At 55.3% G+C, this 27,731-nt stretch overlaps 1 protein-coding gene and 1 long non-coding RNA gene across 10 annotated transcripts in view; one reads left to right on the forward strand and one right to left on the reverse strand.

Annotated features, from left to right (window-relative positions):
- The window catches only part of NLRC5 (NLR family CARD domain containing 5), an 85,112-nt gene extending 58,000 nt beyond the window's left edge, over window positions 1-27,112 (forward strand). For 3 of the 9 annotated variants that reach the window (XM_014827280.3, XM_044760794.2, XM_044760792.2), the window contains 25 exons: window positions 1,826-1,915; window positions 2,093-2,155; window positions 4,586-4,672; window positions 6,307-6,390; window positions 7,201-7,290; window positions 7,637-7,702; window positions 9,690-9,773; window positions 9,859-9,942; window positions 12,500-12,586; window positions 13,091-13,168; window positions 13,972-14,055; window positions 14,386-14,469; window positions 15,981-16,064; window positions 16,660-16,743; window positions 19,365-19,448; window positions 20,663-20,746; window positions 21,150-21,233; window positions 21,529-21,612; window positions 21,758-21,835; window positions 22,548-22,631; window positions 22,715-22,786; window positions 23,066-23,149; window positions 24,397-24,480; window positions 24,833-24,916; window positions 25,820-27,112. In XM_014827280.3, the coding sequence (XP_014682766.3) occupies window positions 1,826-1,915; window positions 2,093-2,155; window positions 4,586-4,672; window positions 6,307-6,390; window positions 7,201-7,290; window positions 7,637-7,702; window positions 9,690-9,773; window positions 9,859-9,942; window positions 12,500-12,586; window positions 13,091-13,168; window positions 13,972-14,055; window positions 14,386-14,469; window positions 15,981-16,064; window positions 16,660-16,743; window positions 19,365-19,448; window positions 20,663-20,746; window positions 21,150-21,233; window positions 21,529-21,612; window positions 21,758-21,835; window positions 22,548-22,631; window positions 22,715-22,786; window positions 23,066-23,149; window positions 24,397-24,480; window positions 24,833-24,916; window positions 25,820-25,931 (2,083 nt within the window). In that variant the 3' untranslated portion in view covers window positions 25,932-27,112. Of the gene's footprint in view, window positions 1-1,825; window positions 1,916-2,092; window positions 2,156-4,585; window positions 4,673-6,306; window positions 6,391-7,200; window positions 7,291-7,636; window positions 7,703-9,689; window positions 9,774-9,858; window positions 9,943-12,499; window positions 12,587-13,090; window positions 13,169-13,971; window positions 14,056-14,385; window positions 14,470-15,980; window positions 16,065-16,659; window positions 16,744-19,364; window positions 19,566-20,187; window positions 20,747-21,149; window positions 21,234-21,528; window positions 21,629-21,757; window positions 21,853-22,547; window positions 22,632-22,714; window positions 22,787-23,065; window positions 23,150-24,396; window positions 24,481-24,832; window positions 24,917-25,819 lie in introns of those variants that run through there. The other 6 variants (XR_011498940.1, XM_070500226.1, XR_011498941.1 and 3 more) reach the window with 6 other exon arrangements.
- Window positions 5,873-9,743, reverse strand: LOC139042328 (uncharacterized). The gene is made up of 3 exons (XR_011498944.1): window positions 9,359-9,743; window positions 8,034-8,223; window positions 5,873-6,495 (listed from the first exon to the last, which is right to left on the reverse strand). It is a non-coding gene; the product is annotated as an uncharacterized lncRNA (long non-coding RNA).
- Window positions 27,113-27,731: the final 619 nt, after the last annotated feature.

The following is a 27,731-nucleotide window of genomic DNA, read 5'->3' on the forward strand; positions in this document are numbered from 1 at the left end:
CGGGGTTGCCTGAGACGGCTCCCATCGCATCCGGGGCTCGCCCATCCCTGTATCCTATCCGGGAGGGTGGGAGGCGATGTGTGACGTCCTAGAGGTGGGCAAGTGCAGGAGAGCACAGGCCCACCCACAGCACCCACCATGGACCCACACCACCGGGAGAGAATGGGTCTGAAAGGGGTCCTTTGGACGTAGAAGGTGGCGAGTTAAAATGAACAAGTGGGAAACTTAGACCAGAGAGGGACTTCTCTATGCTGGAGTCACACAGCACCAGCCCTCAATTCCTCATCTGTGTCTGGAATGAGGCGGCCAGCCTGACCGTCCCTAGGGCTTACACTTTATATTAATCAGGCCCTAGTGCTGTGCACTGTGGTGGGCCAGGCACTGTGCAAGGTGCTGGAGACACAGCAGAGAGGAAAAAGAAATTTAAAAAAAACCAACTAGGTCCTTGTCTTGTTGGCGTTTACCTTGTGGAAGAAGCTGAACAAGAAGCAAAGTGAAAGCAAAAAAGATGAATTCAGGTAGGAATAAGGTCTTTTTCCAGGTGATGTGGTAAAGAGTGACTGGGGAGGTGATTCAGACAATGGGGGGGGTGGTCAGAGAGCACCTCTGAGGAGGGACACTGGGGTGCAATGTGCAGGAAGAAAGGGACCCAGCCTTGTGGAGAGCAGGGAACAGCATTCCAAGCAGAGGGAACGGCATATGTGAGGCCCTGAGGCATGACTGAGTTTGGTGGGCTTAAGGAACAGCCAGAAGGCCAATGTGGCCAGAGCATAGTGGCTGACAGGGAGAGGAGGAGACAGGGACCTGGGGCGGGTCACACAGGGCCTGGTAGCCATGAGGAGGAGTTTGGGATTTCATCCAAGGGAACTTGAGAGGCAGAGAAACGATCTGTGTTCTCAAAAGCTCAGTGTGGCTGCTGGGTAGAGAAGGATTGGGGGACAGAAGTGGAAGGAGAGCAGGGAGGAGGCTGTGCAGGAAGGGAAGAGATGAGGGGCTGGGAAGCCGTGGGCGTGGGGTGGAAGTGGGTGGATTCAGGGTGGCTCTTGGGAGTGGAACTGACAAGACAAGCTGACGGCAGGTTTATGGGGTGAGGGAAATGGAGTTGCCACGGATGCCCCATCCCCCTTTCTCTAAGGCAGTAGTTGACAGCCGGGGGATTTTGCCCCCCGGGGCGTTCGGCAGTGGAGACGTTGTGGGTTGTCCTGACAGAAGCGGGTGTGGGACGGGGAGCAGTAGTGCTGCTAATGGCGTTTAATGAGTAGAGGTCTGGGATGCGGCTGAACTTCCAACAGGACAGCCGCCAACACAGCGACCTGTCCAGCCCCGGTCTCCATAGCGCTGAGCCTGAGACACTCTGCTCTGAGAGCCTGAAGCCTCCTGCTCCTGCTAGAGCGGGAGACAAAGGGACTGGCCTGTTAAGTCCCTGCCTGAGGGCAGAAACCATAGTAACCATAACAACAAGCATGGGTATCGCGCTAGGCAGTGCAAAAGCTTGATAGGGTTCAACCCTCACCCTAGAGGAAGGTACACCACGAGTAGTCCTGTTTTCCAGATAAGGGAACTGAGGCTCAGAGAGGTTAAGTGACTTGTCCAAGGACACGCAGCCAGTAAGCAGAACTAGGGCTCAAACCCAAGTCTTCTTGACCCCAAGGCCCTGTTTGTCCCTCTTGAGCCCCTGACTTCTTCCTTATGGCCTTGCTGGCCCCAGCCTCCCACAGCCTCCTGTTCCGCTGTTCCTTCTCCTCCAGTCTGTCCTGGTTCCTTGCCTGCTGATCTTGCTTGGCTCTCACTTGCTGACATAGGGCCCCGCTCCTTTCTTTGTCAGGCTGAGCCAGACAGCACTGTCCCCAAGGAGCCCCCTCATGCTGGCAGACATCTTCAGCTTATGCCCACGGGTTCAGAAGGTGGATCTCCAGTGAGCATTGCCCTGGGACAACCAGGCCTGGTCTTGGAGGGTTGTGGGTGTGAGGGGGTGGGGTGGAGGCAGTAGGATCCAAGTCAGAGGCTTGGCTTCTGGAAGAGGGGTGCCTGCGCCCTGGGGGCATCCTGAGGCTGCAGCCAAGGGTGCTGACCCAGGTGATGTCTGCTCCAGGTCCCTGTGTCACACGACCCTGCACTTCAGGTCTAGCGAGGAGCAGGAGGGCGGATGCTGTGGGTAAGTCCCCCGGAACCAGGCCCTGGCAGCCAGGGGGTTTTGGGGTCCCATAGACCGGGTTCCTGGATGGCCCGAGCAGCTTAGACTGCCTGCGCAGAGCATTCCCCTGCAGGGACCCCACAGGAGGCTTGTTTCCTCCAACATGAGGAGGCAGAAGTCAGAGAGGGCCTGGCTTTGTCAAGGGTAAGTGAGGAGTACACATCAGACTAGACCAGAACTCAGGGGCCTGGTCTGAGGACAAGGCCTTCACGACCTGCCCACAAGGCTTTAGATCCCAGCTTTGCAAGAGCCTGGTGCCCTATCCTCCGCTTTCGCAGCTGTAGAGGGAGACACCACATTGCAGGGCGTTTGCAAGGATTACATGAGACAGTATGTAAAGCATCGGGCATTCACTGATGCAGCTGTCCCTCCCCTGCTGACTCCTGGACCAGTGCTCTGGTTGCCCAGATGGGAGGGAGGAGATACTGCGCCGGAGGCAGGAGAACGGGCAGGAGGGCAACCTCTGGATGCAGAGATGACCTTTCTGGTAACTATTTGATGCACTGGCTCACCAAGAGACCTCGGACCAGACCCTTCTCTGGGCCTCAGCCTCCTCAGCTGTGAAACAACGATAAATAGAATAGCTGATATTTGCTGAACATCTTCAAGGCGCCACTCTAAGGGCCTTGTGCTTATTCCCCCCACAAGCCTCAGTGGTGGTCACATAGCAGTAAGGGGGCAGCCGGGACTCGAACCCGGGCAGTCCGAGGGTGCTTCTAGCCCGGGGCGGACAAACTTTTTCTGTAAAGGGTTAGATTGTAAATACTTTGGGTTTTGCAGCCTATCCGGTCTCTGTCGCAGCTCCTCAACCTTGCCTTTGTGGCCCCAAAGCAGCACAGACAATACATAACCCAGGCGTGTGCCTGCGTGCCAGGAAAACTGTGGACCCCTGAGACTTGAAGTTCAAATATTGTTTATGTGTCATGAAATATTATTCTTGTTTGGATTTTTTTCCTCAACCGTTTGAAAATGGAAAAATCATTCTTAGCTCGCAAACCGTGCAAAAGCAGGCAGCCGTGAGCTGTGGCTCTCTGACTTCTGTCCTGGGCCCCCACGAGCCCGGCTCCTAGAATGCCGGGGTAGTTTCTAAGTCAGCGGGTTCCAAACTGCGGGGCGTGGACCAGCGTGGGATGGGTTTCAGGAGGCTGGGCAGATAGTTTCGGCTTCAAGCTCACTGAATCCCTTGGTGGGGTCATTATTCCTTTTCAATTCTCTGTCTGAGGAGGAGGAAGGCTCAGCTAGGCATTAACACCCTTTTAACACCTCTCTACCATCCACCAAGCTCCCTTTGTAATACAGAGAGAGCCCTCAGCAGGTGTCAATATCTGGCTCAAATGTAACGGTGATGTTTTGCTCTCATTTCGAGTATTCTTATGTTTATGGTCTGTTTGTGGCAAGTGTTGCCAGTTTTCCATTTGAGTAATACAGAGTTTCCGTTTACAATAATTGCATCAAATAAAAAGAATGAGCTGAGTTAAAATAGGGAGTAAATAATCGTATAATTGGGAATTTAAGAACATGGAAAAATCATAAAGGAGAGGAACAGCAATCAAAATTTGAGACATTGGGGCTGGCCCCGTGACCTAGTGGTTAAGTTTGCGCACTCTGCTGCAGGCGGCCCAGGGTTTCGTTGGTTCGAATCCTGGGCGCAGACATGGCACTGCTCATCAAGCCACACTGAGGCGGCATCCCACATGCCACAACTAGAAGGACGCACAACTAAGAATACACAACTATGTACCGGGAGGCTTTGGGGAGAAAAAGGAAAAAAATTAAAAAGTTAAAAAAAAACATTTGAGATATTGATATTAGGTACTATCTGATTTTAAGATTCTTTTTTTTTTTTTTAGCTGCTGCTGGTCATAGGCCCTTCATTTACCTTATTGCGTAGTCTTAATTTCGGCCTTTCCAAGACAGACTGACTATTACGTTTAATTCCAGCATCGCTAACCCTGTGCAAGAGCAGACATTGTCGTTGTCCTCCCCGACCCCACCCTCCATGTCTGCCGTTAAAGTGACCCCAAGAGCTAGCTGTAGGGCTCCACCTTGAGCTTGAATCAGAGTCACCCAGAGAGACTTGCCCCCAGAGTTGCTGACTCAGGGGGTCAGGGCTGGGTTCCCAGAATTTGCATCTCACCACGTTCCCAAGGGATGCTGGTGTGGCTGGTCGGGGACCGCAGTTTGAGAACCACCTCCTCAGAGAGAGAATGTGGGTGCCAGGTGGGATCCACTGTGGGCCGAGGCGGGGAGTGGTGGATGCTGGGTATTTCTAGAAAATCCAAGCTTGGGTGAGGCCCTACGGGAGCTCGGAGGCCACACCCAAGACCAGCCGGGGCAGAGCGGGTCTGAGTGGCTCAAGGGCCCATCCCCGGCTTGTTGCCCCTCCTCCAGCAGGTTCACGGGCTGTGGCCTCTGCCGGCAGCACGTGGAGCCCCTGTGCTGGTCGCTGAGCCGGTGTGAAGACCTGAGCCAGCTGGAGTAAGTTGGGGGAGGAAGTGGAGGGAGAGGACCACAGGCGCATGGGCCTGGGTGGCACTGGAGTGGGGTGTGTGTGAGTGTGTGTGCGTGTGAGTGTCTGTCTGTGTGTGTGAGTGTCTGTGTGTGTGCTGCACTCACCACCTCACAGGACCAGCTCACAGGGGCTGCCCAGGACTCTGGGTCACATAGGTGAGGTTTCCTGTTCCCATTTATCCTTCCTACGCCCTACTCCCGCCATGGGAGAGCTCATTCAGGGGGTGCCTTGATCTAATTTGGGGAGCCCTCCAGAAAGGGCCTCAGGAGCCCCTTGGCCTCGTGCTGACCACGGCAGGGGAGCTCTGCTGGCTGATGGGGACTAAAAGCAAGGATCCACTGGTTTGCCTGGCAGATGGTTAAGTCACAGATGCCTCAGCCTGAGAAGGGTCCCCGAGCCAGCTGGGGTGGGGACTTCTGGGCTCTCGTGTTGTTGAGAAGTGGCATCTGTGTGGCTTACCTTGGGTGCCCAGATAGTGCAGCCCCCGCATGGGTAGAATAAAAATAATGATAGCTAACACCTATTGAGCTATTATCCCTGTTCTAAGTGCTTAACATCTTCTTTTTATCCCCTCAACAACACTGGGCACTGTTATCCCCATTTTATAGATGAGACATCTGAGGCACAAAGAGTCCAAGAACTTGCCCTGGGTCACACAGCTCATACAATGCAGAGTCTTTGCCCACAACTGTTAGGACTCCAGCTTAGGACCAGTAGGATATAAAGAGAGCTGTAAAAACTCCACAATTTAAATTCCTGTTGTGATGTGGCCAACAAGAGAAACGTGGCTGATGAAAATCATGTATTTTAAAGACCGACGAATAAGCAATATGTCTTTGAATTTTTCTGTTTTTTCATTATAGATGGAAATTTTTCTTGTTTTAAAGATTACTAGTGGCTTCATGGGACAGACTAATTTTTAAAGTTTCTCAGGAAAAGACAAAATAAACAAGCCTCAGAAGTGTCATAATGGGGAACAAAATAAGTTCTAAGATGCAGGACAAAAATCAGATATTCCAGGGCCTGCCGATTATATTGTTTCTGAAACTGTAGCTAAAACCATAAAATGCCACAATGAAGGAAATAAAGTCTGCAGGAGCAGCTGCCCATGCTGCATCCCCAAATTAAAAGAAGACATCTGCTGGGTAAACGCAGCCTCGAAGCAGTTTTCTTTTTCCTGAATTTACTCTTGTTCAGAAATTACAGCTCCCAACTGATGCGGGCCAAGGGCATCGTAACAGCTAATCGTTTTTTCTCTAACTCCTGAAAGCACACGACCCCGGGGAGTAGTCAGCAGATACTGAAGGGGAAGATGAGGTCTGGTTAACTGTGGTGCTGGTGGGGGGATGATGTGGGCCCGGGGAGCTGCCGTGCGGTGCTGGGGCCGCCGGTGCTCATTCTAGTGCTGATGGAGGTGGTGATGTTGGTAGAATGATGGGATGGTGCCGATGTTGGGGCTGTAGTGCAGAGGGGTGGAGGTGATGGCGAAGGTGCTGACGACAGTGCTGTGTGGGTAGAGTACCAGCGGTGGTAACTGAAGAGAAGGCCCCGGGTGAGGGGGCGCATCTGACCGCCACCAACCTCCTCTGACCTCTCGCAGCCTCTCAGCAAACCAGCTGGGTGATGCCGGGCTCCAGTGCCTCCTGGAGCATCTGCCTCGGGTGCCCATCTCCGGTTCGCTTGAGTAAGTGACGAGCAGCCTGAAGGACCACAAGGAGGAGGACTCCTCCGGGCCAGGGGGTCAATGGGCTTCTTGTAGGGCTCCCTAGCGAACTCCAGAGGACACGGCCTGGAGAGGGGAAAGGGCCCATTCTCACCTCAACACTCCCCCGTCTCAGGTCCTTCCCTCACTGCCCACCTTGGGCAGAGCCCCCCCCCCCCGCCCCCAGGCACCTGGGAGAGGCTGTGACTAAAGCTTGGTGGCCCCAGGTGACTCTGGGACAGAGAAGTGACCAGCTTCATCCCTAACCAGCTGATGCCGGATCTCAGCTGCCCTGTCCCGGTCCATCCCGTCCCTGAAGCTCCTCTGACCAAATCCACAGGACACAGATCAGGAGATGTCCCCACAGCAGGGAGGGTCCCTAGCAAGTCATCCGCACTCTCACTCAACCTCCCCACTGAGCTGGGAGACTGGTGGCCAGAGCCAGGGTACAACCCATTGCTAGGCAACTGAGCTTTGTGCCCTGGGCATCCCTGGCCCCCATGGGGCTGGAGTTGCCAACCTGGCCTCAACGATGCCCTGTCCCAGACCACAAGGGCAGTGGGCACAGGGGGTGCGGCCCTTGAGGACTCAGGGCCTGGTGCCTGTCCTGCCTGTGTGGGGATAGTGCCCTTCTGGCCTTTCTCTGGACCTCAGTGTCTCCACCTGGAGAATGGACACTGAGGACGCTCCTCCCAGACATGCCAGCGGGAGGGGAGGAGACACGGGGCGCTGGGCAGGGCTCCAGCGAGGTGCTGCCCCTCACCCCCACCCTGAACCTCGTTTCTCCTCTAGTCTCAGTCACAACAGACTCTCTCAGGAAAGTGCCCTGTGCCTGGTGGAGATGCTCCCCTCCTGCCCACGCATCCGGGAGGCCTCGGTGAAGTAAGGGGATGTGGGCACCACTTGCTGATGGGGAGGGATCAAGACCCCCGCCCTTAGTGGCCCTCTGTCTGTGTGTCTGAGTCTCACAGCTCGCTGACATGGCGTCAGAGTTTCCATCCCTGAGGCCTGTGTGCCATGGGCACCAGGGAGGTCACCAGGCAGGGAAGGCCTGCTCTTATTGTCCTCACAGAATGGATTGGAGGTCTCCGCTGGTCAGCAAGGGTCTCCTTCCCTGGCTTCCACCCTCCCTGGCCCCTGCAGACCCAGCCCCTCCCCTCCTGCACCCCCTGACCCCCTAGGTGGGCCTGGCTGTGCCCCAGGCTTCCCCGCATCCCTCTCTCTGCAGCCTGGGCTCCGAGCAGAGCTTCTGGATTCACTTCTCCCCACCGGAGGAGGCTGGGAAGACCCTGAGGTAACCTCTGTCTGGAGGGAGCAGGAAGGGAGGGGACCGGGAGAGAGGTGACCCATGGTAGCCTCCAGGCCTTCTTCTCTGGGCCTCTCCTCCTTCACACACCGGCTTCAACTTGCTGCCTGGGTGTGCCTCCCCACCTGTGACCCCGCCCCGCTGTGCCTGCTCTGACCCCCATGCCTGCCGCCCACCCCACATCTGCTCCTAATCCCACCACACCTGCCCCGACCCCAGACCTGCCCCCCCCACCCCACACCTGCCCCCGATCCCACCACACCTGCCCCCACCCCACACCTGCCCCCGATCCCACCACATCTGCCCCCCCACCCCACACCTGCAGTCCTCAGCCGGCCTTCACACTGTATTGGCGCCTCTTAGCTGCATTCTAACTGTAAGTCTGGAGGCTTCTGGGTATTGTGGTCAGGAGCTGGACTTTGAGCCACCTGGTGGAAAATCCCAGCGGCACACACACCAGCTGGGTGACCTTGGACGAGTGGCTTCCCTCTCTGTGTTTCGGTTCCTGTCTGTAAAGTGGGAACGACAGTAAGACCTCCCCCAGGCTCATGGGAGGATTAAAAGAGTTAGCATGCACCAGGTACTCGGAAAGGGCACGGCTCACCTGCGTGCTGGGTCAGCTGTTGTGGTTGTTGTTACTGTTACCCCATGGTAGCCTTGGGTTCCCTCCCTCTCTCCACCTCCCCACCACCCCCAGGTCAGCTCCTCTGAGAGTCTCACTTCACCTGTGATCATGGCCTCCTGAGTGGTCCACGGCCTCTGGCCAGGCCTCCTCTAATCCTTTGGCCCTACAGTGCCTGGAGGGATCTCCCCCAAATGCGTGGGACTGTGCCACTCCACTGCTCTACACCCTTCCTTGGCTCCCCATTGCCCCAGGATAAAGTTCAAATTTCTTAGCCTGGTCTTCTCCCTCATAGTCTGGTCTGGCTGTCGCCTCCCACCTTGTTCTTCCTCACCCCCCATACCATATACACACACACCCCACACACACACACATACACACCACACTCACACCACAGATCACACACATGCACACACACACCACACCACACATCCCATGCACCCCACACATGCCGCAACACACACGTCACACATACCCCACACACACACATACACACCACACTCACACCACACCAATACCACAGATCACACACAAGCGCCCACACACCATATCCCATGCACCCCACACACGTCACACACACCCACACACACATGCACACACATACTCAGCCACCAGGGACCTTTGCTCATGGTCACCAAACATGCGCTGTCTGATGACACTTCCCTGGCACTCAGCCTGGCCCTCTCTCCCTGCCATCTCTGACATGAAATTCCCCGAGTCCTTTGAGACCCCACTTATATGGCAGCCCCGCTGGAAGCCCCCAGTGGCCCCATCCCCAGAGGGAGCTGCCCCATCGGGTTGTGCTGGGCCCTTAGCCGTCTGTAAGACGGTGTTCTGGGGCTTGTCTGCTGGCCACATGGGGCTGGCACCTGGAGGGCAGGGCCATCGCAGGGACCCCAGGCCTGCCTCCCCCCAGGGGAGCCTGGAATAAGGTGGTCCTGGAGAGCAGGGCGTGGGGACGGGGCTGGGGTCTGGAGTCCTGCTGACTCGGATTGAAACGCGATTCTGCGCGTCCTTCTTACCAGCTGTGAGTCTTGGGTGAGTGGGTTTCTCCGCGCGTCCCTGGCGCTGCTGGAGCTGGAGGCGATGCTGCACATGAGGCAGGCAGCCTGCCTCCTCGCCTGTGCCCCTGAGGCCGACACAGGGCCTGGCCTATGGTCAGGATAATATGTGACTCGCTCCTAGCACTTCCTGGGGCTGGTCTCTCCGTGGAGGCGGGAAGCTCCCGGAGCAGCCTGGGCCTTTGCACCCGGGGGGGGGGGCTCCCCCACAAGCCCTGGGGCAGACGGGGAGCAGGCAGGACGGTGTCCCTGCCAGCCCTCCCCCAGCTCTGCCCCTTGTCCCTGCCCTCAGGCTGACCGAGTGTCGCTTCAGGCCAGAGCACGTGCCCCGACTGGCCTCCGGCCTGAGCCAGGCCCCGCAGCTGGCGGAGCTCACGTGAGTGACCGGCCCGGCCCAGGGGGCAGTGCAGGGCTGGGGGCTCCCTGCCAGAGCCGCCCTGGTAACCGACCTCTGTCCCCAGGCTGACCCAGTGTTGCCTGGGCCTGGAGCAGCTGACCGTCCTCCTGAGCCTGGTGAGGTGGCCGAGGGGGCTGCTCAGTCTCAGGTATCATCTTCCTCTGTCCCCCTGGGGGGGACCGAGGCGTGAGTGGGGGGCAGGGGCGGGTGTTGGAGTATGGGTCCCCCCAGGATGGTGGCCCTAGCCGTTTCCTGCACCCAGAACCCTGCACCTGGAGGCAGAGCCACCCTCCCCTTTAGTGCCAGACCCCCTGGGCCCACAGAGAAGCTGCCTTCCGCTGGCGGGGCCTATGCTTGGGGACTTAGGAAAAAAGAAACTCCAGTGGACACCCACCTGAGGTCGAAAGTGACATAGAACCAATGCATGTTTGCGTGTTCACGGTGATCATTTAAGACTTTCAGAAAAGCAGAGAAGACACCAAAAAGTAGAATAATTCTGAAAACTCCTGTTCCCATCCCCTAGGTTTGACAATTGTTATGTTCTTCCATATTTGCTTCGTATTTTTATTTTTTTGGCTGAAGTCTTTTAAAGTAAGTTATAGATCTCATACAAGGTCCCTTCTAAGTCCCTCTCCATGAATCTTTAAAAAACAAGCTCTTCACGTCACCGCCGGTGACTTAGGACGCCTAAGAGACTCAGTAGCAATTCCTGAGTGTCGTGTGTCACCCAGTCCGCTCTAGAATTCGCCACTGTCCTGAGATGGAACAGCTGGCTTGTCGGATCCAGGGTCCAGTCGAGGTCCACATTTGTGTGGGCTGGCTATGGCCCTTAGGACTCTTAACCCGTGTCACCGCTCGCTTTCCTCTTTCCTGTCGGTGACCTGGTGGCCCGCCGTGCTGTCCACTGTCCCACTTTCTGGCTCAGTCTGGCTGCTTCCTCGTGATGTCATTGGGTTTCTTCCCCTACCCCGGACTTTCCTGGAACTGGAAGTTAGGTCAAAAGGCTCGATGAGATTCAGTTACATATTTGTGTCAAAAAAAAACTTACTTCATGGCCAGTGCTGTGCACATCTCATAGAGTCCAGTTATCCCCCAAAATAACATTTTTTAATTTAATTAATTTTTAGTTTTTTGGTTAGCATAATAGGGAATTTACCGTCTTAACCATTTTCTGGCACGCAGTTCAGTAGTGTTCGGTACATTCACATTGTTGTGCAACTGAAACTCTTTCCTTCTTGCGAGACTGACACTCGGTGCAGTCCATTCTCCCTCCCCCAGCCCCTGGGAACCAGGCTTCTGCTCCGTCTCTGTGAATGTGCCTGCTGTGGGAATCTCATGGAAGTGGGATCAAGCAGGCAGGATTTGCCTCTCCATGACCTGCTTATTTCACTCAGCATAACGTCCTCCGGGTTCACCCAGCTTCCGATTCTTTTGAGTATATACCCAGAATTCCTGGATCACCCAAAATAACATTTTAAAATAAAACTTTTTTTTTTTTTCAAAGGACAAATCCTCTATGATCCTTCTTATGTAAGGTACCTAGAGTAGTTAAATTCTTTTTTGGGGGGCAGGGTGAGGAAGATTAGCTCAGTCTTTCTTTTTTTCTTTTTTCTTCTCCCCAAAGCCCCAGTACATAGTTGTATATCCCAGTTGTAGGTCATTCTAGTTCTTCTATGTGGGACGCCACCGCAGCATGGCTTGACGAGCGGTGCTAGGTCCGTACCCAGGATCCAGACCAGCGACCCCCAAGGCTGCCAAAGTGGACCACACAAACTTAATCACTCGGCCATGGGACTGGCCCCAAAAACTTTTCTTACTCTAAAAGTAATACATACTTGTTGTAGAAATTTATGGAAAACCCAGAAGAGCGTCAGAAGAAAATAGTGCTTTGAAAAAAAATTCAGCATAACTTTAAAAGCAGGAATATTTTGAACAGCTCCCTTTTTTCCTGCTTCTAAATTAATGCACGCACATTATAGAAAGTTCAGAAAATATTGAAAACTAAGGAAGAAATAAAATAAAAACCGTTCATGAGAATTCTACCATCTAAACAACCACGATTAACATTTAACATAGTTCCTCATATCTCTAACTCCCTCTCTCTCCATGTTTTTTCCCCTCTCCATATATATGTTTCCTTTTTTTGAATAAAAAATCAGGATCATGTTTCATATACAGTTTTATTTCCTTATCTTTGCAATTTAACGTTATGTAGACCTTTTACTTAAATCTAAAAATATTGTTAAAAATTAACATTTTCTGGGGCTGGCCGGGGGGCACAGCGGTTAAGTGCGCACGTTCCGGTTTGCCGGTTCTGATCCTGGGTGCGGACATGGCACCGCTTGGCGTGCCATGCTGTGGTAGGCGTCCCACATATAAAGTAGAGGAAGATGGGCATGGATGTTAGCTCAGGGCCAGTCTTCCTCAGCAAAAAGAGGAGGACTGGCAGTAGTTAGCTCAGGGCTAATCTTCCTCAAAACAAACAAACAAACAAACAAACAAAACTAACATTTTCTGTTTGGATTGTTGCCATAACTGTTGGAGCAAGGATGGTAATTTCCCGTTTTATGTTTATGCCTAGTTGTATAACTTTATAGTTTTAACATAAGCAAAACCCAAAAAAGCTTCCGGACCCCCCTTGGGACTTTCCTCCCCGCCCCGCCCCCACCTTGAGGGAGCGTTATCTGTGTCCACTTCTGCGACAGGGTGGAGGAGCCGTGGATGGGCAGAGCCGGGGTGCTCACGCTGCCAGAAGTCTGCGCCCAGGCCTCAGGCAACGTCACTAAAATAAGGTGAGTCCAGGGTGGAGGCCCCTCGGAATTCTTCATCTTTTCCTGACCCCTGGGACCTTCCCTCATCTAGACGTCGGTCTCTCGTCCCGTGGGGTCATAGCTGCATCATTAGTGAGTTCTCAGGATGCAGGAGCTCCTGGGCTATGGGAGGGCTGCACACGCTTGTTGGGACTTGTGCAGTAGTCAAGCTGCAGTGCCAGAGAGGAAGGCAGCCCCAGATTCAAGACAAAGGACGGTTGGATCCCAGGTGGACATGGCTGGGAGTCCACGCTGGTTGCCTGGAAGTGGCCCCTGGATTACAGTAACACACATTGTGCCTTTGTGACCAGAGGTGACAGAATGATATGGAGTAGCTAAGAGCAAAGGCTGTAGTGTCCCACTGACCTATGTCCAGATCCCCAGTGGGTCTGGGACCTCAGAGTCGGTGGGCCGGGGAGCCCAGGTCCCAGCTCAGCCTCCACGGGAAAGCTGCCCTGGACCAACCCTGCCGCCTTCCCTCCTCAGCATCTCCGAGACCCAGCAGCAGCTCTGTGTCCAGCTGGAATTTCCCCGCCAGGAAAACCCAGGAGCTGTGCCTCTCAGGTGGGACCCAGTGCCTGGGGTCCCAAGGGAGTGGCTGGTTATGGGGTGGGGTAGGGGACAGGGGTAGGCACTGCTCCTTCTGACCAATATTTCTTATGCCCCTACTGGGAGTCCTTTGGTGTCCAAAGCCTCTATGTGGCCTGTGAAGTGTAGTCCAACCTACCTGTCTACACGTCCATCTCCACCGCAAACCCCAGTCTCAGCTCCAGCCATCCCCGCCAGCTTTCAGTTCCTTGAACACCACCTTGCTCCCTTTGACCACAGGGCCTTGCTGTTTCCTGCCCAGAATGTTCTCTCCTCCTTTACCTCTTCCTCCTTCTCCAGCTGGCTAACTCTCCCTCATCCTCCAGGTATCAGCTTAAATGCCACCACCTAGGGAGGCCCCTCTGAACTCCCAAACTTAGTCAAGTCCTCCCATTATCCACTCTTATAGATGCCTAGATTCATAGGGCTCCTAATCCATACAGCACATTTTTGGAAATTAATTTTGGAAATTCACCCACACTTTTGAGTGAATGCAACCCTGCATGTGTACATTCTGGGGAATAGGCCATAGCTGGATCTCAGCCCCAATTTGCCTCCTTGGCTGGGTCCCCTTGTGCAGTGAACAACGTGCACAGCCATACCAGCTGCCCCATCTGGACCTCTCCTTCATAGCACTTCCCATAAATGAATAGTAAATTGAGGGAGTTTATTGATTAGCATTTATTTACCCCAACAAAGTAAGCTCCTTGTAGGCAGGGACTGAGTTCCCAGTACTGTCCCAGGTGTTCAGAAACTGCCGCCTCCCTGTCTACCTCCAGGTTGGCTCACTGTGACCTTGGGACCCACCGCAGCCTTCTTGTCAGGCAGCTGATGGAGACCTGTGCCAGGCTGCGGCAGCTCAGGTCAGCATCCTGCAACACTGGCTGGGTCCTGAGCTCTCTGTTCGACCCCAGTGCCCACTCCAGGCCACATGTGGGAGGTTGGCCTGTCCAGGAGGGGGAGCAGCAGAGCCTGGGGCAGTGCTAGAGCCTGGCTCGCTTGCTTTCCTATGCAGGAGAGGCTCACACTTGGCCAGTGGTGGGGAGAGCCCCGGGTGGCATGGGGGAGCCCTGCCCCACTGGGAGCTCTCGGGTGGTCCTTTCCCTCTCTTGGCCTCCCCATCTCTGTGTGGTGGATGATGCCTGAGGTGTGTCCAGCCTGTCATCCTCTGGAACGTGCTCCGGCCTTTTCAGCTTGTCCCAGGTGAACCTCTGCGACGCCAGCTCCCTGTTGCTGGAGAACCTGCTGCTGTCCGTGTCTGAGCTGAAGACATTTCGGTACGCAGACGAGACACTCACTCCACGCCTGCAGCCAGCCCTGCCCCCACACTTCCTGTTCTCCCCAGCCCTGGGAACTGTGTCCCCACCCTGCCGGCTGGGACCACAGGCAGCCCTGGAGGTGATGTCAGGGCGCGTGGTCATCGACACGGCCACGTGGCAAGAAAGTGGTTTCCTTTTCAACGCTCTTTCTTTCTTTTTCTTTATTTGGAAATAATTGCAAACTAATAGAAAAGTTGCAAGAAGGCTGAGAAGAACTTCCGTGTACCATTTGCCCAAATTCACCCTTTGTCAATATTTTTTACATTTGATCCCTTCTTCTCTCCCTCCCTCGGTCCTCACGCCGCCTCTCTCTTCTTCCCCTCTCCCCAGCTCTCTTTCTGAACCATGTGAAAGTAGGTTGCATAATCATGCCCCTTCACGCCTTAATATTTCAGTGCGTTTCCTAAGTAATAAGGACATTCTCTCCCCTCATCCAGTAAAAGTGTAACATTCAGGAAATTTAACATTGATACGCTACTATTATCTAAACTACAGTGTTTATGTTCCAGTTTTGCCAGTTGTCTCAATGATGTTGCATATGGCATTTTTCTTCCAGTCCTGGACTCCATCCAGGATCGCACACTGCGTTTAGTTGTCACCTCTCTTTGATCTCCTCCAACTTGGAATGGGTCCTCAGCCCTTCAACCTTCATGATACCGTCATGACATTGACGTGTTAGTTCCTTTGTAGACTGTCTTTCAGCCTGGGTCTGTCTGATGTTCCCTCGCGCTCAGGTTCAGGTTCGGCACTTGGGGCAGGAATATCACAGAGGTGCTGTCACATTCTCCTCCGTGCGTCACATTGGGAGGCACGTGACATCTGTTTGTCCCCTTCCTGGTGATGTTCACTGTGATCACCTGGTGAAGGTGGTGTCTGCCGGGTTTCTTCACTTGCAAAGCTACTATTTTTCCCATTGTAATTAACCAGTATCTTGTCGGGAGACGCTCTAAGACTATGTCAATAATCTGTCCTCCCTCGGCTCTTCCCCCATAAATTTCAGCATCCGTGGATAATTCCTGCCTGAATCGAATATCAATATGATGGTTGCAAAATGGACCTTTTCTAACCTTCAGTTCTCTTTTCATCCAACTGATTGTATCAAGGAGAGGATCTTCTTTGAGTGCCAATAGATCTTTAACACCTCCAATAGTTGCTAGCTTTTTGCTATTTAAATAAAGATGCCGAGCTCGTCAAAAATGACAGTAGCTAGCTAGACTTTACAGTGATGCCCAATTATGGCATAAATTGCGAAGTTGCTACCTGAACGATTATGATTTAGGAAAATGCTCGACTAGGCCACGCTCCTGCCTCCAAACTGTATCCTGGCGTGATGATTCCACGGTGGGAGAGATGTATGATTCTGCTGCCCCCCAGGAACCACTCCCACCTCCCTGCCCCCTGCCACCAGCATTCAGAGCTCCCAAGACCCAGAGTTCCTGCCTGACCTGCTGCCCTTTGACCCCCACCAGGCTGATCTCCAGCCGTGTGAGTTCCGAGGGCCTGGCCCACCTGACATCTGGTCTGAGCCATTGTCCCCACCTGGAGGAGCTGGAGTGAGTCGGAGGGTGGAGTGGTCTGGGCAGGGGTAGCCCAGCTGAGGGCAAGGGCTGGACGGGAAGTTGGGCTTGGACTTGAGCCTGTCACTGTTATCCCGGATGAAGCCCAGTGTCTCTGGGTGTGGCCTGGGGAAGGCCGAGCCCTGTGTTCTTGGTCCCAACTTTGCCCTCGCTCAGAGCGACCGAGGGCAGATGACTGTGCCCATTAGGCTGGGACTGCCTCATCTGAAATGGGCTCCTGGTCTCCTCTGCCTGGGGTGTCTGTGGGTGTTGGGGTGCAGAGAGCCAAGGGCACGAGGGACCCCTGCGCGTGTGTGTGTGTCCCTGTCCCTGGCTTCCTCTTTTGCAGCCCTCATCCAGGGCATCCTTTCTCAGCCGGATCAGCTGTGACTGCCATGCCCGGGGACCCCAGAGCCTGACCCTTGGGGCCAGGAATGTCCCCGTGGAGCCTGGACAGGAGGGGTGGTCTGGGACCTGCAGAGGCAGAGCCGGCCTCCTGGGGTGACCAGTGGTGAGGGGAGTGCTGGCACAGCTCCGCTCCAGGGACTGGGCAGGCTTCTCTAACACTCGCCTCGTGCTTCGTCCCCTCCAGATTGTCCAACACTCAGTTTGGCGAGGAGGACACCAAGGTGCTGATGGGGGCCCTTGAGGGCAAGCGCCGGCTGAAGAGGCTCAAGTAAGTGATGGTGAATGGGGGTCGGGGCGGGGAGGGCGCGTGCCTGGGAACCTACGCATCTCTCCTCAACACAGACCATCCAGTCCCTGGATGGACCCAGTGAGCTGAATGTCCTCCCTTTTACTTCCTTTCCTGGCTCTGAGTGCTATCAAAATGCTTGATCATATGAAACAGACTACTCACTCAAACCGACCCAAGCTAGAAATTTATTGGCTCATGTCACTGAAAACTACAAGGCAACCGGCTTCAGGCTTGGCTGGATCCAGGTTCTATGTTTGCTCTCTACCTACCCCACTCCGTCTTGACTTCATCCTCAAGCAGGCCGTCCCTGCAACTTCAGGCTTACTCTCTGCCAGCTTAGTGGAAAGGGAGCAGCTTTCTCCCTGTAGCTACGACAAAAGGCCCCAGATTGCGTCTCACTAGACAAGTTCCAGTCACGTGCCCATCCCTAAACAATCACCGGGGCTCTGAGCACACAGTATTCTCATGGGCCAGATCCAGGCCACATGCCCACCCGAGCGTCTGGACGTGGTGGGGATGGTGCTTCAGGGTGCTATTATTAACAGAAGAAAGAGAAACAAACTGGGCAGAAAAACCCCACGGATGTCCACTGCCCTTTGCCTACAATGATTTCTTCAGTAACTGACAGCTTTTACTCTCACCTGTGTTTGGAGTCGCCAAATTCTTAGAAACACCAGAAACAGCTCAGTCTAAAGGACAGGTCCCCATCTTGCACCAACATGACAGTATGTAGACAGAACGTGTAACAGGGCATTTTCTGCTTTTAATCTCTTTTTTCTGATGACCCAAAATACACACCAGTGATAAAAAGTTGTATCATGATAGAAATATGTGACAAAGAAGACGAAATCCCCTGGCAATGACACCCCCTGGGAAAAGTTCTGTGAAGGAGCAGTTTGTGAATTTTTCTCCAGATTTTCTTCAACATATGTTTTGAATACAGTTTAAAAGCATCCTTGGGGCCAGCCCGGTGGCATGATGGTTAAAGTTCACGTGCTCCACTTCAAGGACCCGGGGTTCACAGGTTCGGATCCCGGGCGCGGACCTAGCACCGCTCGTCAAGCCACACTGTGGCAGCATCCCACCTGAAATAGAGGAAGACTGGCACAGATGTTAGCTCAGGGCCAGTCTTCCTCACAAAATAAATAAATAAATAAAAGTGGCCTTCTGCCTTTGCCCCTTAGCAATGACATTCTCCCACTTCGGCCGTCCTTCTCTGCTTGTCCTGGGGCTGTCAGGGAGACCTGTGACCAGAGGACCCACCTGTCTTCCCACTGAGCTGTTTCTTTACCCTCGCCCCCATGTGCCTGCCCCCTGCTCAGCCTCCCTTCCTTCTGGAAGCTTTGATTTGGGCGGTTGGAGGCTCCACAAGGTCATTCATTGGCTCTTTCATGCACTTGACAAATACGTATTCACCTGGGCGCCTGGGCCGGGAGCTGGGGGTCATGCAGAGAAGAGGCCAGCCGTGTCGCCCCTTCTTCTGCCCTCCCAGCTCCCAGTGCTGCTCGTCCCTCTTGTGGCCTCGGTCACCCTGTCTGCAAAGTGGGCACAATGACACCTTCCCTGTCTGAAGAGAGGGAGGGGTCCTCACGGTGCAGAGGCCTCTCACACTTTCAGATCGGTCCTGTCTGAGTTCTCCCCCCTGACAAGCAGCTCCCCTCACACCCAGCTGGCTCCTTCCGCCTGTCCCTCTGCAGCGGAGTGGTTAGGGACCTGGGCCCTGGTTGGCAGCAACACCACCTGGTTCAGCTCTCTGCAGGATGACCTACCGTCCCAGTTGGCCTGGGGCTGAAGGTCCTGTATCCTGGCAACCCCCTTGGTTCTGGGCAAACCAGGACCGTTGTCACCTCTTGGTCCCACCTCTTCATGTGTGAGCTTGGGCAAGTTACTTAACCTCTCTGTGCTTTTTTCCTCATCTTAACCTGGGGGTTAATCGCTGTACCTACCTCCTAGGGTTGTTGGGAGGATTGGATGAAATAAGACGTGTTAAGTACTTAGAGCAGAGCCTGGCGCAGAGCTCACACTCGACAAGTTTTGGCTGTTATTGATATTATTACTTCCCTCCCCTGCCCAGGCTGGGGCCTGAAGGAACATGATCCCATGGGTAACACGTGATGGGGGCCCAGAAATGGGAGTCCTACGGCCTCAGGTTCTGTTCTTGATGCTGCCACTTTCCGTGTGTGGCCTTGAACACGTTTTCTACCTTTCTGAGCCTCTGCGTCCCTTATCTGTATGTGGGGAGGATGATAGACCCCCCCTCTCGAGATGGCCAAGCCCAGTGCGTGGCCCGTTGTATATGCTCCCTATGTGGTCGCTGTGATGACTGAACAGGAGCCTGGTCCCATGTGATTCAGTGCATAGAACTGCTGCTTGGATGACCTTATTAATGCGTGCATAGAAACAGCATTGGGATTTCCCACGCAGCTTTGTTTTATGTGACTTTTTTACACTATGTGGATATAAGTGGGTGTTTTGGAAGTCCCTGGGCCTTGCTAAGCACCGAGGCCTCAAGCCCTGGGCCTGGACTGCCCAGGTATCTGTCTGCACCTGGGTCCCAACCCCAGAGATGCCAAGTCCTCCTCTGGCCTCTTGTCCTCCAGCCTCAGCCACCTCCCGCTGGGCGGCTCCAGCCTGGCGGTGCTCACTCAAGGACTCAGCCGCATGATCCTTCTGCAGAGCCTCCGGTGAGTGACCGAGTGGCCCCGTGGGAACCAGTGGGAGGGCGCACTCCCCAGCTCTGTTGGGACCATCCTCCCAGGGAAGCACCAGGGGCACCTGGGGACATTCCTGAACCCTCCCAGGTCAGTGCCACAGCTCTTGCCTTTTAAAGCCACCATCTTTCTCCCGGCTACAAAAGTGGCCTGAAGGAGTTGGCTCAAGTCTTGGAACAACCCTTCACGTGCACAAATTCACCCCGGGCCCTCGTTCACGTTTCTGAGTCCACAGGTCTGGGGCGCCTAGTTTCTGCATTTCTAACAAGCTGCCAGGTGACACCCCTTCTGGGGGCCGCAGACCACACTTTGAGCAGCAAGAGTCTGGACCCAGATCTGGGGAGCTTGATCTACCCTCCTCATGCCCCTGGCCGCTCTGATAAATACACATCACATGCTCTTTTCATGTAGTTTTTCAAAATATGAACTATGATGACTAAAAACAAACCCCAGCAATGACACAAGCATTGTTTTGTTTTAATCCAAGCCCCGCCCCCACTCTGGCGGAGGAAATGAGGTCAGAGAGTTTGGGGAGCGTGTGCTAGGAGACTGGGTCGTTTCACGCAAAAATAATTTACTGAAAGGCAGTTTGCTAAAATTTAATCTGCAAAACAAAAGAAAACAAAAGAAAAAAGTCTTAGACAAATAGTTAACTGGGGCTGAGACTGTTTGCATCGTCAGCTGTTTTGTTTTGTTTTTCCCACTCATGGAGGCAGGGCGGGGCCGGCTGCGGAGAAGACAATAGGCTGGGTCTGGGGAACAGCCCCCGATCTGAGTGGGATCAGAACAGGATGTGCCTGGAGGGACCATTTGCCTGAACTATGGAACCGGCATGAAATTGGCCTTCAGCAGGAAGGCCCGGAGACCCATCCCACAGGGACTGAGGCCAAGTCTGGCCAAACCAAAACATGTGGCCGCGGCTCCCAGGCCCGCGGCTCTGGGCTTTCCTTTCCACTGGCCTGGGAGTCTTTGGCCAGCCACAGCTCCACCTCGGGTCTCTGTTTTCTCATCTGGACATCGGGTACAGTCATACCCGCCCTGCCCATCCACCTCTCCTGGAAGTTTTGTGACTGGCATGTGAATTCCCAGATGTGTAAAGGCTTTGCAAACTGTACAGTTCATAGCACGGCACCTGCAAAGGCCTTGACTCCTGACTAAGGCCTCTTGGCTGTTCCCTTCTTCTCCAGTCTGAGCAGTAACGGCATCAGTGACATCGGCTGCTGCCACCTCTCCAAGGCCCTCAGAGCTGTGACCAGCTTGGAGGAGCTGGGGTGAGTTGCCTGTCCCTCCACCAGACCCAAGACGACTTTGGCAGGGGAAGATGACGAAAGCAAGGGGCTCCTTGGGGACACCCTTCCCTTCTTTGTCTCCTCACCTTCACGCACTTTGTACACTGCATAGCCGCAGACCTAGCACCTTGGGAGACCCCAAAGATAGGATGTGAGAGTGTGGATTGCAGCAGGAGCGATGTAGGTCAGACATCAGGGAGAACTGCTGAAACGGAAGGTGAGAGTCTGGAGCCCTCACCCAGCGCAGGATGAGGGGACTTGATCAGTGTGAGCTGAGGCCTCTCTCTAGACTTCAGCCTCCTCTTCTGTTCTGGGAGGAGGAGGTGGGTGAGATGAGATGGTGACAGGCTGATGGTTCGGGTTCTCCTGCTCTTCTCTCCCCAAGCTTGAGCCACAACCAGATTGGAGACACTGGTGCCCAGCAATTAGCTGCCGTCCTGCCGGGGCTGCCTGAGCTCAGGAAAATAGAGTGAGTGGCCGGCCCTGCCGACAGGGGCCCTCAGTGGCTGCACCGTGGTCAGGGGGACACTGGCTTCTGGCTCAGGCTAACATTCCTCCTTCAACTCAGTGTCCAGGTTGGGGCAGGGTCACTCCTGGCCCTCCTGTCTGTGGGACCTTGAGCCAGCCCAGCCCCTGCTCCTCTCCGGGCCTGTGTGCCCCATCAGGCTGGGAAGGCCTGTGGCGGGGGTGCTGTCTCTCTGGGCTCCAGCAGAGGTGGGGGATGGGGGGGGCGTCCGAGGGTCTGACGTGTGCCCCTCCATCAGCCTCTCAGCAAATGGCATCGGCCCGGCTGGGGGAATGCGGTTGGTGGAGTCGCTCGCCCTTTGCACACACCTGGAGGAGCTGATGTGAGTGTATGCCCAGGTGGGCTGCCCTCTGCCCTCTGTGTCCCCGTGGCCCACCTGGCCCTGGTGTCCCTCAGTGGACTCAGGACCGGGCAGGGGTCAGGAGCAGGCCGGCCCCAGGCTCACCTCATCCCCTCTCCTCTTCCAGGCTCGGCTGCAATGCCCTGGGGGATCCCACGGCCCTGAGGCTGGCCCAGGCGCTGCCCCCGCACCTGAGGGTCCTGCGGTGAGTGTCCCCTGCCCGGGGGTGTGCAGAGCCAGCAGTGGGGGGGGTCTTCCCTAGGAGCATGGGGGGCAGGCCCCCATTGGCTGAGCCACCCTGCCTTCCAGCAAACTGTGCCCTGCATTGGGGCTGGCTGCCCCCTCTCCACCGCCTGCGCCTCCCCTCCTCTGGAGTCTGGGCCGAGGAAATCAGGGGCCCCAGCATGGTCCCAGCTCTGCCACCAGCTCCTGTGTGCCCTGGGCCAGGCCCCTGCCCCTTCTGAGCCTCAGTTTACTTATATACGAAAGAAATCCAACAATCCCAGCTCAGTGTGACCTGTGAGCCAGTCTCTGGGGGGCGAATGAGGAAGTGTGAGCAAAGGGCTGTGCGGGAGAGAAGCGCCAAGAGGCACGGCCTCGGCACTTTACCGTTTCTGTCCGTGGTCTCGTGTGAGCCTCACAGCAGCCCTGAGGGGCCGGGAGTTCCGTCTGCTCCGTTTTCCAGGCGAGAGAACTACAGCCAGGAGAGGGGGGGAGGGCTCACCTCCCTGATCCAGGGAGGGTCTCAGACCCCAAAGCCGGGGCCCTTGACGCCCACCCGGTCCTATGTGGTGGGGAGGGATCGAGGTGGCATAACCCAGGGACCGTCTTCTGAGGTCTGGCAAAGCTGAGGGTGGGGGGACCGGGAAGGCCCCCAGTCCCCCCAAGTGGTCCCCTACCCTTTCCCATTTCCCCAGCCTGCCCTCCAGCCGTCTGGGCCCCGAGGGGGCACTGAGCCTGGCCCGGGCCCTGGACAGATGCCCGCAGGTGGAAGTGATCAGGTGAGTGGCGCCATGGAGCCGGGCAGGGGGTGGGCCAGGAGGGTCTGGGCGTCCCTCTCACCAACACGTTCCCTGCCCTGCAGCTTGGCAGAGAACAGCCTGGCCGGAGGGGTCCCGCACTTCTGCCAGGGGCTCCCACTGCTCAGGCAGATAGAGTAAGTCACCTCCTCCGACTCCCTGGGAACAGGGGATGGGGGGTGGGCAGCCCTTCTCTGGCTGAGCCTGACAACCTGGGAAGGCCTTGAGGTGACATGACCGAGGCCTCAGGTATGGGGGAAGCCTGGGGCAAAAAGGGACACTTTTGTAAGACTCCTGCCCTGCCCTGGAGGCTGCCACTCTGCTCCCTCCTGCTGTGACTACAGGGTGGAGGGGATGGGGCCTGCCTGGAGGTGCCCCTGACTTGAACATCCGCATCCCCCCTTCTCCACTCCCAGCCTGGTTTCCTGTGAGATTGATGACCAGACGGCCAAGCCGCTGGCTGCCGGCTTCATGCTCTGCCCGGCCCTGGAAGAAATCTTGTGAGTGCTTGAAGAGCTGGGAAAGCGGCCATCTGGGGGCTCGGCCCAGCCTGCTGTGTGGCCTGGAGCTGGTCCCTTCCCCCCGCTGGTCTCCCACCTATAAACGGGAAGATGGCTCTCGCTCAAACCTCTCGAGCAAGTTTTAACACTTGAGCTGCGAGCAATGTCGGGCAAAGCCATTCAGCCTCTCCCACCTGTTCCCACCTGTTCCCGCCTATTCCCACCTGTGCAGTGGCAGCGGGGCAGGGGCCAGACGGTCTATAAAGGCCCTTTGCCCCTGACCCTCCCTGTGGGGAGGCGACTGAATAGGCCTCCTCGCCTGGTTTATGGAGCCTCAATTTCTGAACCACCTGTTGGTGGCAAAGGGCAGCTGAAGCCAGCAGGCTCCCTGCCCATCCACGGGTCAGAGCCATCACCCCCTTGGCCTTCAGAGCCTCTCAGACGTTGGGGCCTTGCAGGACTGCCGCAGGGTGAACTAGAATGCCAGGACTAGGCTGGGGCCCTGACCACGGTATGGAAGGAAAAGCTATTTCCTAAGGTACAGGACACAAGAGGCCATGAGAGGATTTTAGATTTGCATCGTAAGGATTTTAACCCTTCTCAGTATGTTACACCAAAGAGAAAGTCTCAGATCAGCGCTAACTCATCTTAAACACCTGACGCTGGTGAGACTCTCGTTTCAGCCGGCAGGGGGCAGGCCACAGGCTCCCACCTTGGGAAGGACTTGGGTTCCAGCCAGAAGTTGATGCTGCCGTTGCACTGTATTTGTCCTTGCAACTACCTTCTGTTTAGGGTCCTCGACACAGGTTTTCTAATGATAGTCGCGCTAATATTTCCTAAGATTAATTTCTTAAAGTTAAAAAACAAAGGAAGGGAAGGGGGAAAATAGGACTCAGATAATAATGCAGGAGATGCATGGATGTGGCAGAAGTCATGCTGGTGGGCCCTGCGTGCTGGATGTTTGGATCGTGACGTTGTTTCTGCAGACCGTGTGGTCTGAACTCTGAGGCCAGCCAGCTCCTAAGCCGTCTGGGTTCTTGAGGGACACCCAGCTCAGGGATGGTGGGGAGGTGGAAGGAGACAGTCTTCAGGGGAGGGCACACAAGCACCCCATCAGGGGGCCTTTCTTGCTCCTGCGAGTCACCGCCACCCCCATGATTGGCCCCAGCCCTCCCCACCTGCCACCTTGTCTCCACCCTTTGACCTCACTGCTCTCCTGCCACTGACCTTGGCCCCCTGCCCTGCAGGCTGTCCTGGAATCTGCTCGGGGATGAGGCGGCTGCTGAGCTGGCCCGGGTCCTGCCGCGGATGGGCCGGCTGAAGAGAGTGGAGTATGAGGGGCACATCCCGGGAAGCCAGAAGGGGGTGGGGAGGGCCGAAGGGGGACCTCCTTCCTGGGGAAAGCCAAGAGGCCACTGGGTCAGGCCCCTGCCTCCAGGAAGCCCTCCTTGACTTGCACACTTTGGTCTGCTCCAAACCTCTGCCCAGCTTAGCTCTCCCCGGGCCCCAGCCTGCAGCCTTCCTGCTGCACTAGAGTCCACTGCTGTCTGTCGGCTTCTCTGAGCAGATGTGTGAGAGCCCGTGCCCCCCATCTTGGCCTGGGGGAGGGACACAGGGAAGCCCCTCCCTCCCCCATCTCATGCCAGGCTCTGTCTTTCCCTTCCTCTGCTGCCCACTGGGAAGCTTGGAGAAGAATCGGATCACAGCTTGTGGAGCCTGGCTCCTGGCTGAAGGGCTGGCGCAGGGGTCCGGCATCCAAGTCATCCGGTAACAAGGGCTTGCAGGGGCCGGGACAATGGGCGGGGGGCCACACCAACCCCTGAAATGTAAGGGCTCTCCCTGTGGGAGGCGGCGGGACCTGGGTTAGGGATCATCACAGGAGTCTTGGACCACGCCACCAGGACTGTGGCAGCCAGCAGACCTGGCTCAAATCCCAGCTCTGCCGTTTGCCGATTGTATAACTTTGCATCAGTAACTCAACCCCTCTGCACCTCAATTTCCTCATCTATAAAATGGGGATAATGATAGTATTTACCTCAGAGAGTTGCTGTGAGGACTAAATTATTATATAGAGCACTGAGCACAATGCCTGGCACATAGTCAGCACCTAAATTGGTAGCTATAGGGCTGGCCCGCTGGCACAGCGGTTAAGTTCGCACGTTCCACTTCTCAGCGGCCCAGGGTTTGCCACTGAGATCCCGGGTGCAGACACGGCACCGCTTGGCAAAAGCCATGCTGTAGTAGGCGTCCCACATATAAAGTAGAGGAAGATGGGCACAGATGTTAGCTCAGGGCCAGGCTTCCTCAGCAAAAAGAGGAGGACTGGCAGTAGTTAGCTCAGGGCTAATCTTCCTCAAAAAAAAAAAATTACAGACAATGGAAGTAAAGTGTCTTAAAGAAGGGGAACTCTTTCCTTATTTGCACGAATGTGTTATATGAGCACGGCCCTGGCTGGGATCACTAGGTCCCTGGGAAGAAGACTGAGTGGGTGAAGTCAGGGGGTGGGTGTGGGCGACATTATCTCCCTAGGATAGCCACGCTGGTCTGGTACTTGCCTCCGCCAGGTAACTCTGGGCATGGCTCTTCCCCTTTGGGACCTCGGTTTCCCCATCTATAGATAGCACGGGAGGCAGAGACAGGAGTGCTGAGTGTCTGTCTCTGTGCCCGCAGCCTCTGGAATAACCTCATCCCCACTGACATGGCCCAGCGTCTGCAGAGCCAGGAGCCCAGGCTGGACTTTGCTTTCTTCCACAACCAGCCACCAGCTCCTCGGGGTACTTGATGGCTGCCTTGCCACCCTTCAAATCCAGCCAAAAGGGGCCGGCCCTGTGGCCCAGTGGTTGAGTTCGGTGCACTCCACTTCAGTGGCCTGGGTTTGGTTCCCAGGCACAGACCTACACTACACCATGCTGTGGCAGTGACCTGCATGCAAAATAGAGGAAGATTGGCATGGATGTTAGCTCAGGGCCAATCTTCCTCAGCCAAAAAAAAAAAAAAATCCAGCTGAGTGATGCCAACTTCTACTCATCAGGAGAGAGGACTCAGGAGATGAGCTTCAGCTCGGTGTCCCTTCACACTGCCCCAGGAGGGGGGCACGTTTGTGCTGCTGCAGTTTTCAGGGAAGACTTCTTTGGGGCCAGAAGCCTAATATGGCCAATGACTACACTGTATCACATGTGACATGCATGACCAGTTGGGGACATGTACAGACACAGTGAGGGTGTCATCGTGTGATGTGTGACACAGAAAGTCATGCGTGGCAGAGTTCCATGTGACACTACATGGAGCTTTCAGAATGGACGGTGGGTCAATGGCATGGCACTACATGTGGCAGGACACAATTGGTGGTTCATCTATGCCATGTGACAAATGTCCAGTCTATGACATGTGGCTGGCCAAATGCCCTCGGGCTGGCCCAGGATCTTATTTACTACTTTTTAAAAACCAAGTATGTATTTATAGATCGCATTCCAGAGCAGCTAAGCCAGAGAATGTCTTCTGCCTAGAACTGGGAGGGGAGCATGTCCAAGCACTAGCCGGCCCAGTGGACTGAGGACCTGGGCTCTGGGCCAACTCGAGGACTCAGCCATGAGGCTGCTGGATGCATGTCCTCCTGCCTCGAGCCTCAGTTTTCCCATCTATGAACTGGAGGACCCGCTCCCCTTACATGCTGGCTTCTGAAGACTTTGGGCCCAGATCCAGGTCGAGCCAGTCTGACCCTGGGAATGGATGGGCCCAGTCTGTCCTGTGTAAGGACAAAGCCAGGTCTCAGGGTGCAGGGGTGGGCACTGCCAAGATAGTCAGGCAAGGCCACTGGGGGCAGCCACTACCTCAGCGAGATCCAGGGAGCTCCTCGGGGCTGCATGTGTTACACAGTGTTCTCGTTCGTTCCAAGAGGGCCCAGCGTGGCCCGGCTACACTCTAAGCCAAGTCCGGCCAATAAATGTGAGTGGTCTTCCAGCCTCTCACCTGAGTCTGCTTTGTCCCCGACCTCGCCGACGTTGGAAGTGGTGCACCTGCTGCCCCAGGGACTGGAGAGCGGGGCAGACCGCAGAGAGGTGTTTAAACGCTTTTCTGAATTTATTGTCAGTATTTAAAATGGGGAACTTCTACATAAAAATCCAGATTTTCAGCTTCTCCTAAGTGCTGGTCCAGCGTTCCCACTCAAGAGTAATCTGCCAGAGCCACATGCCTGTGTCCTTTAGAAGTGGCGCACATCCCTTAGTTTGCCACAGTCCCCACCACTCCCCAGTGATCCCCCTCCCATTTGCTGCTCGCCTAGTCCTCAAGAGAGCCTGGGAACTCCTGGCCTAGAGGGCTTCCACGGGTGGGCGGTACCTTAGGAATGTGGCAAGTCAGACGGGCAAGGAATGGACTGTGACTCGACTCCTTGATGCCTGTCTCCGAGGCCGGGAGCTGTTTCTGTGCATGACTTAGTGACACCTCCTGGCCCCCAGGACTCTTGGAGGGGTCAGGGAGGCAAGGTACGCAAAGTGCCTCATATGATGAAGTAGGTACCGGTTACATGCTCGTTCCCTCCCCTTTTAGGGTTGAATATCATGAGATGCTTGACATGACGGGA

The sequence above is a fragment of the Equus asinus genome, chromosome 28 (assembly GCF_041296235.1).
Source record: "Equus asinus isolate D_3611 breed Donkey chromosome 28, EquAss-T2T_v2, whole genome shotgun sequence".
In the NCBI taxonomy this organism is placed as follows: Eukaryota; Metazoa; Chordata; class Mammalia; order Perissodactyla; family Equidae; genus Equus; species Equus asinus.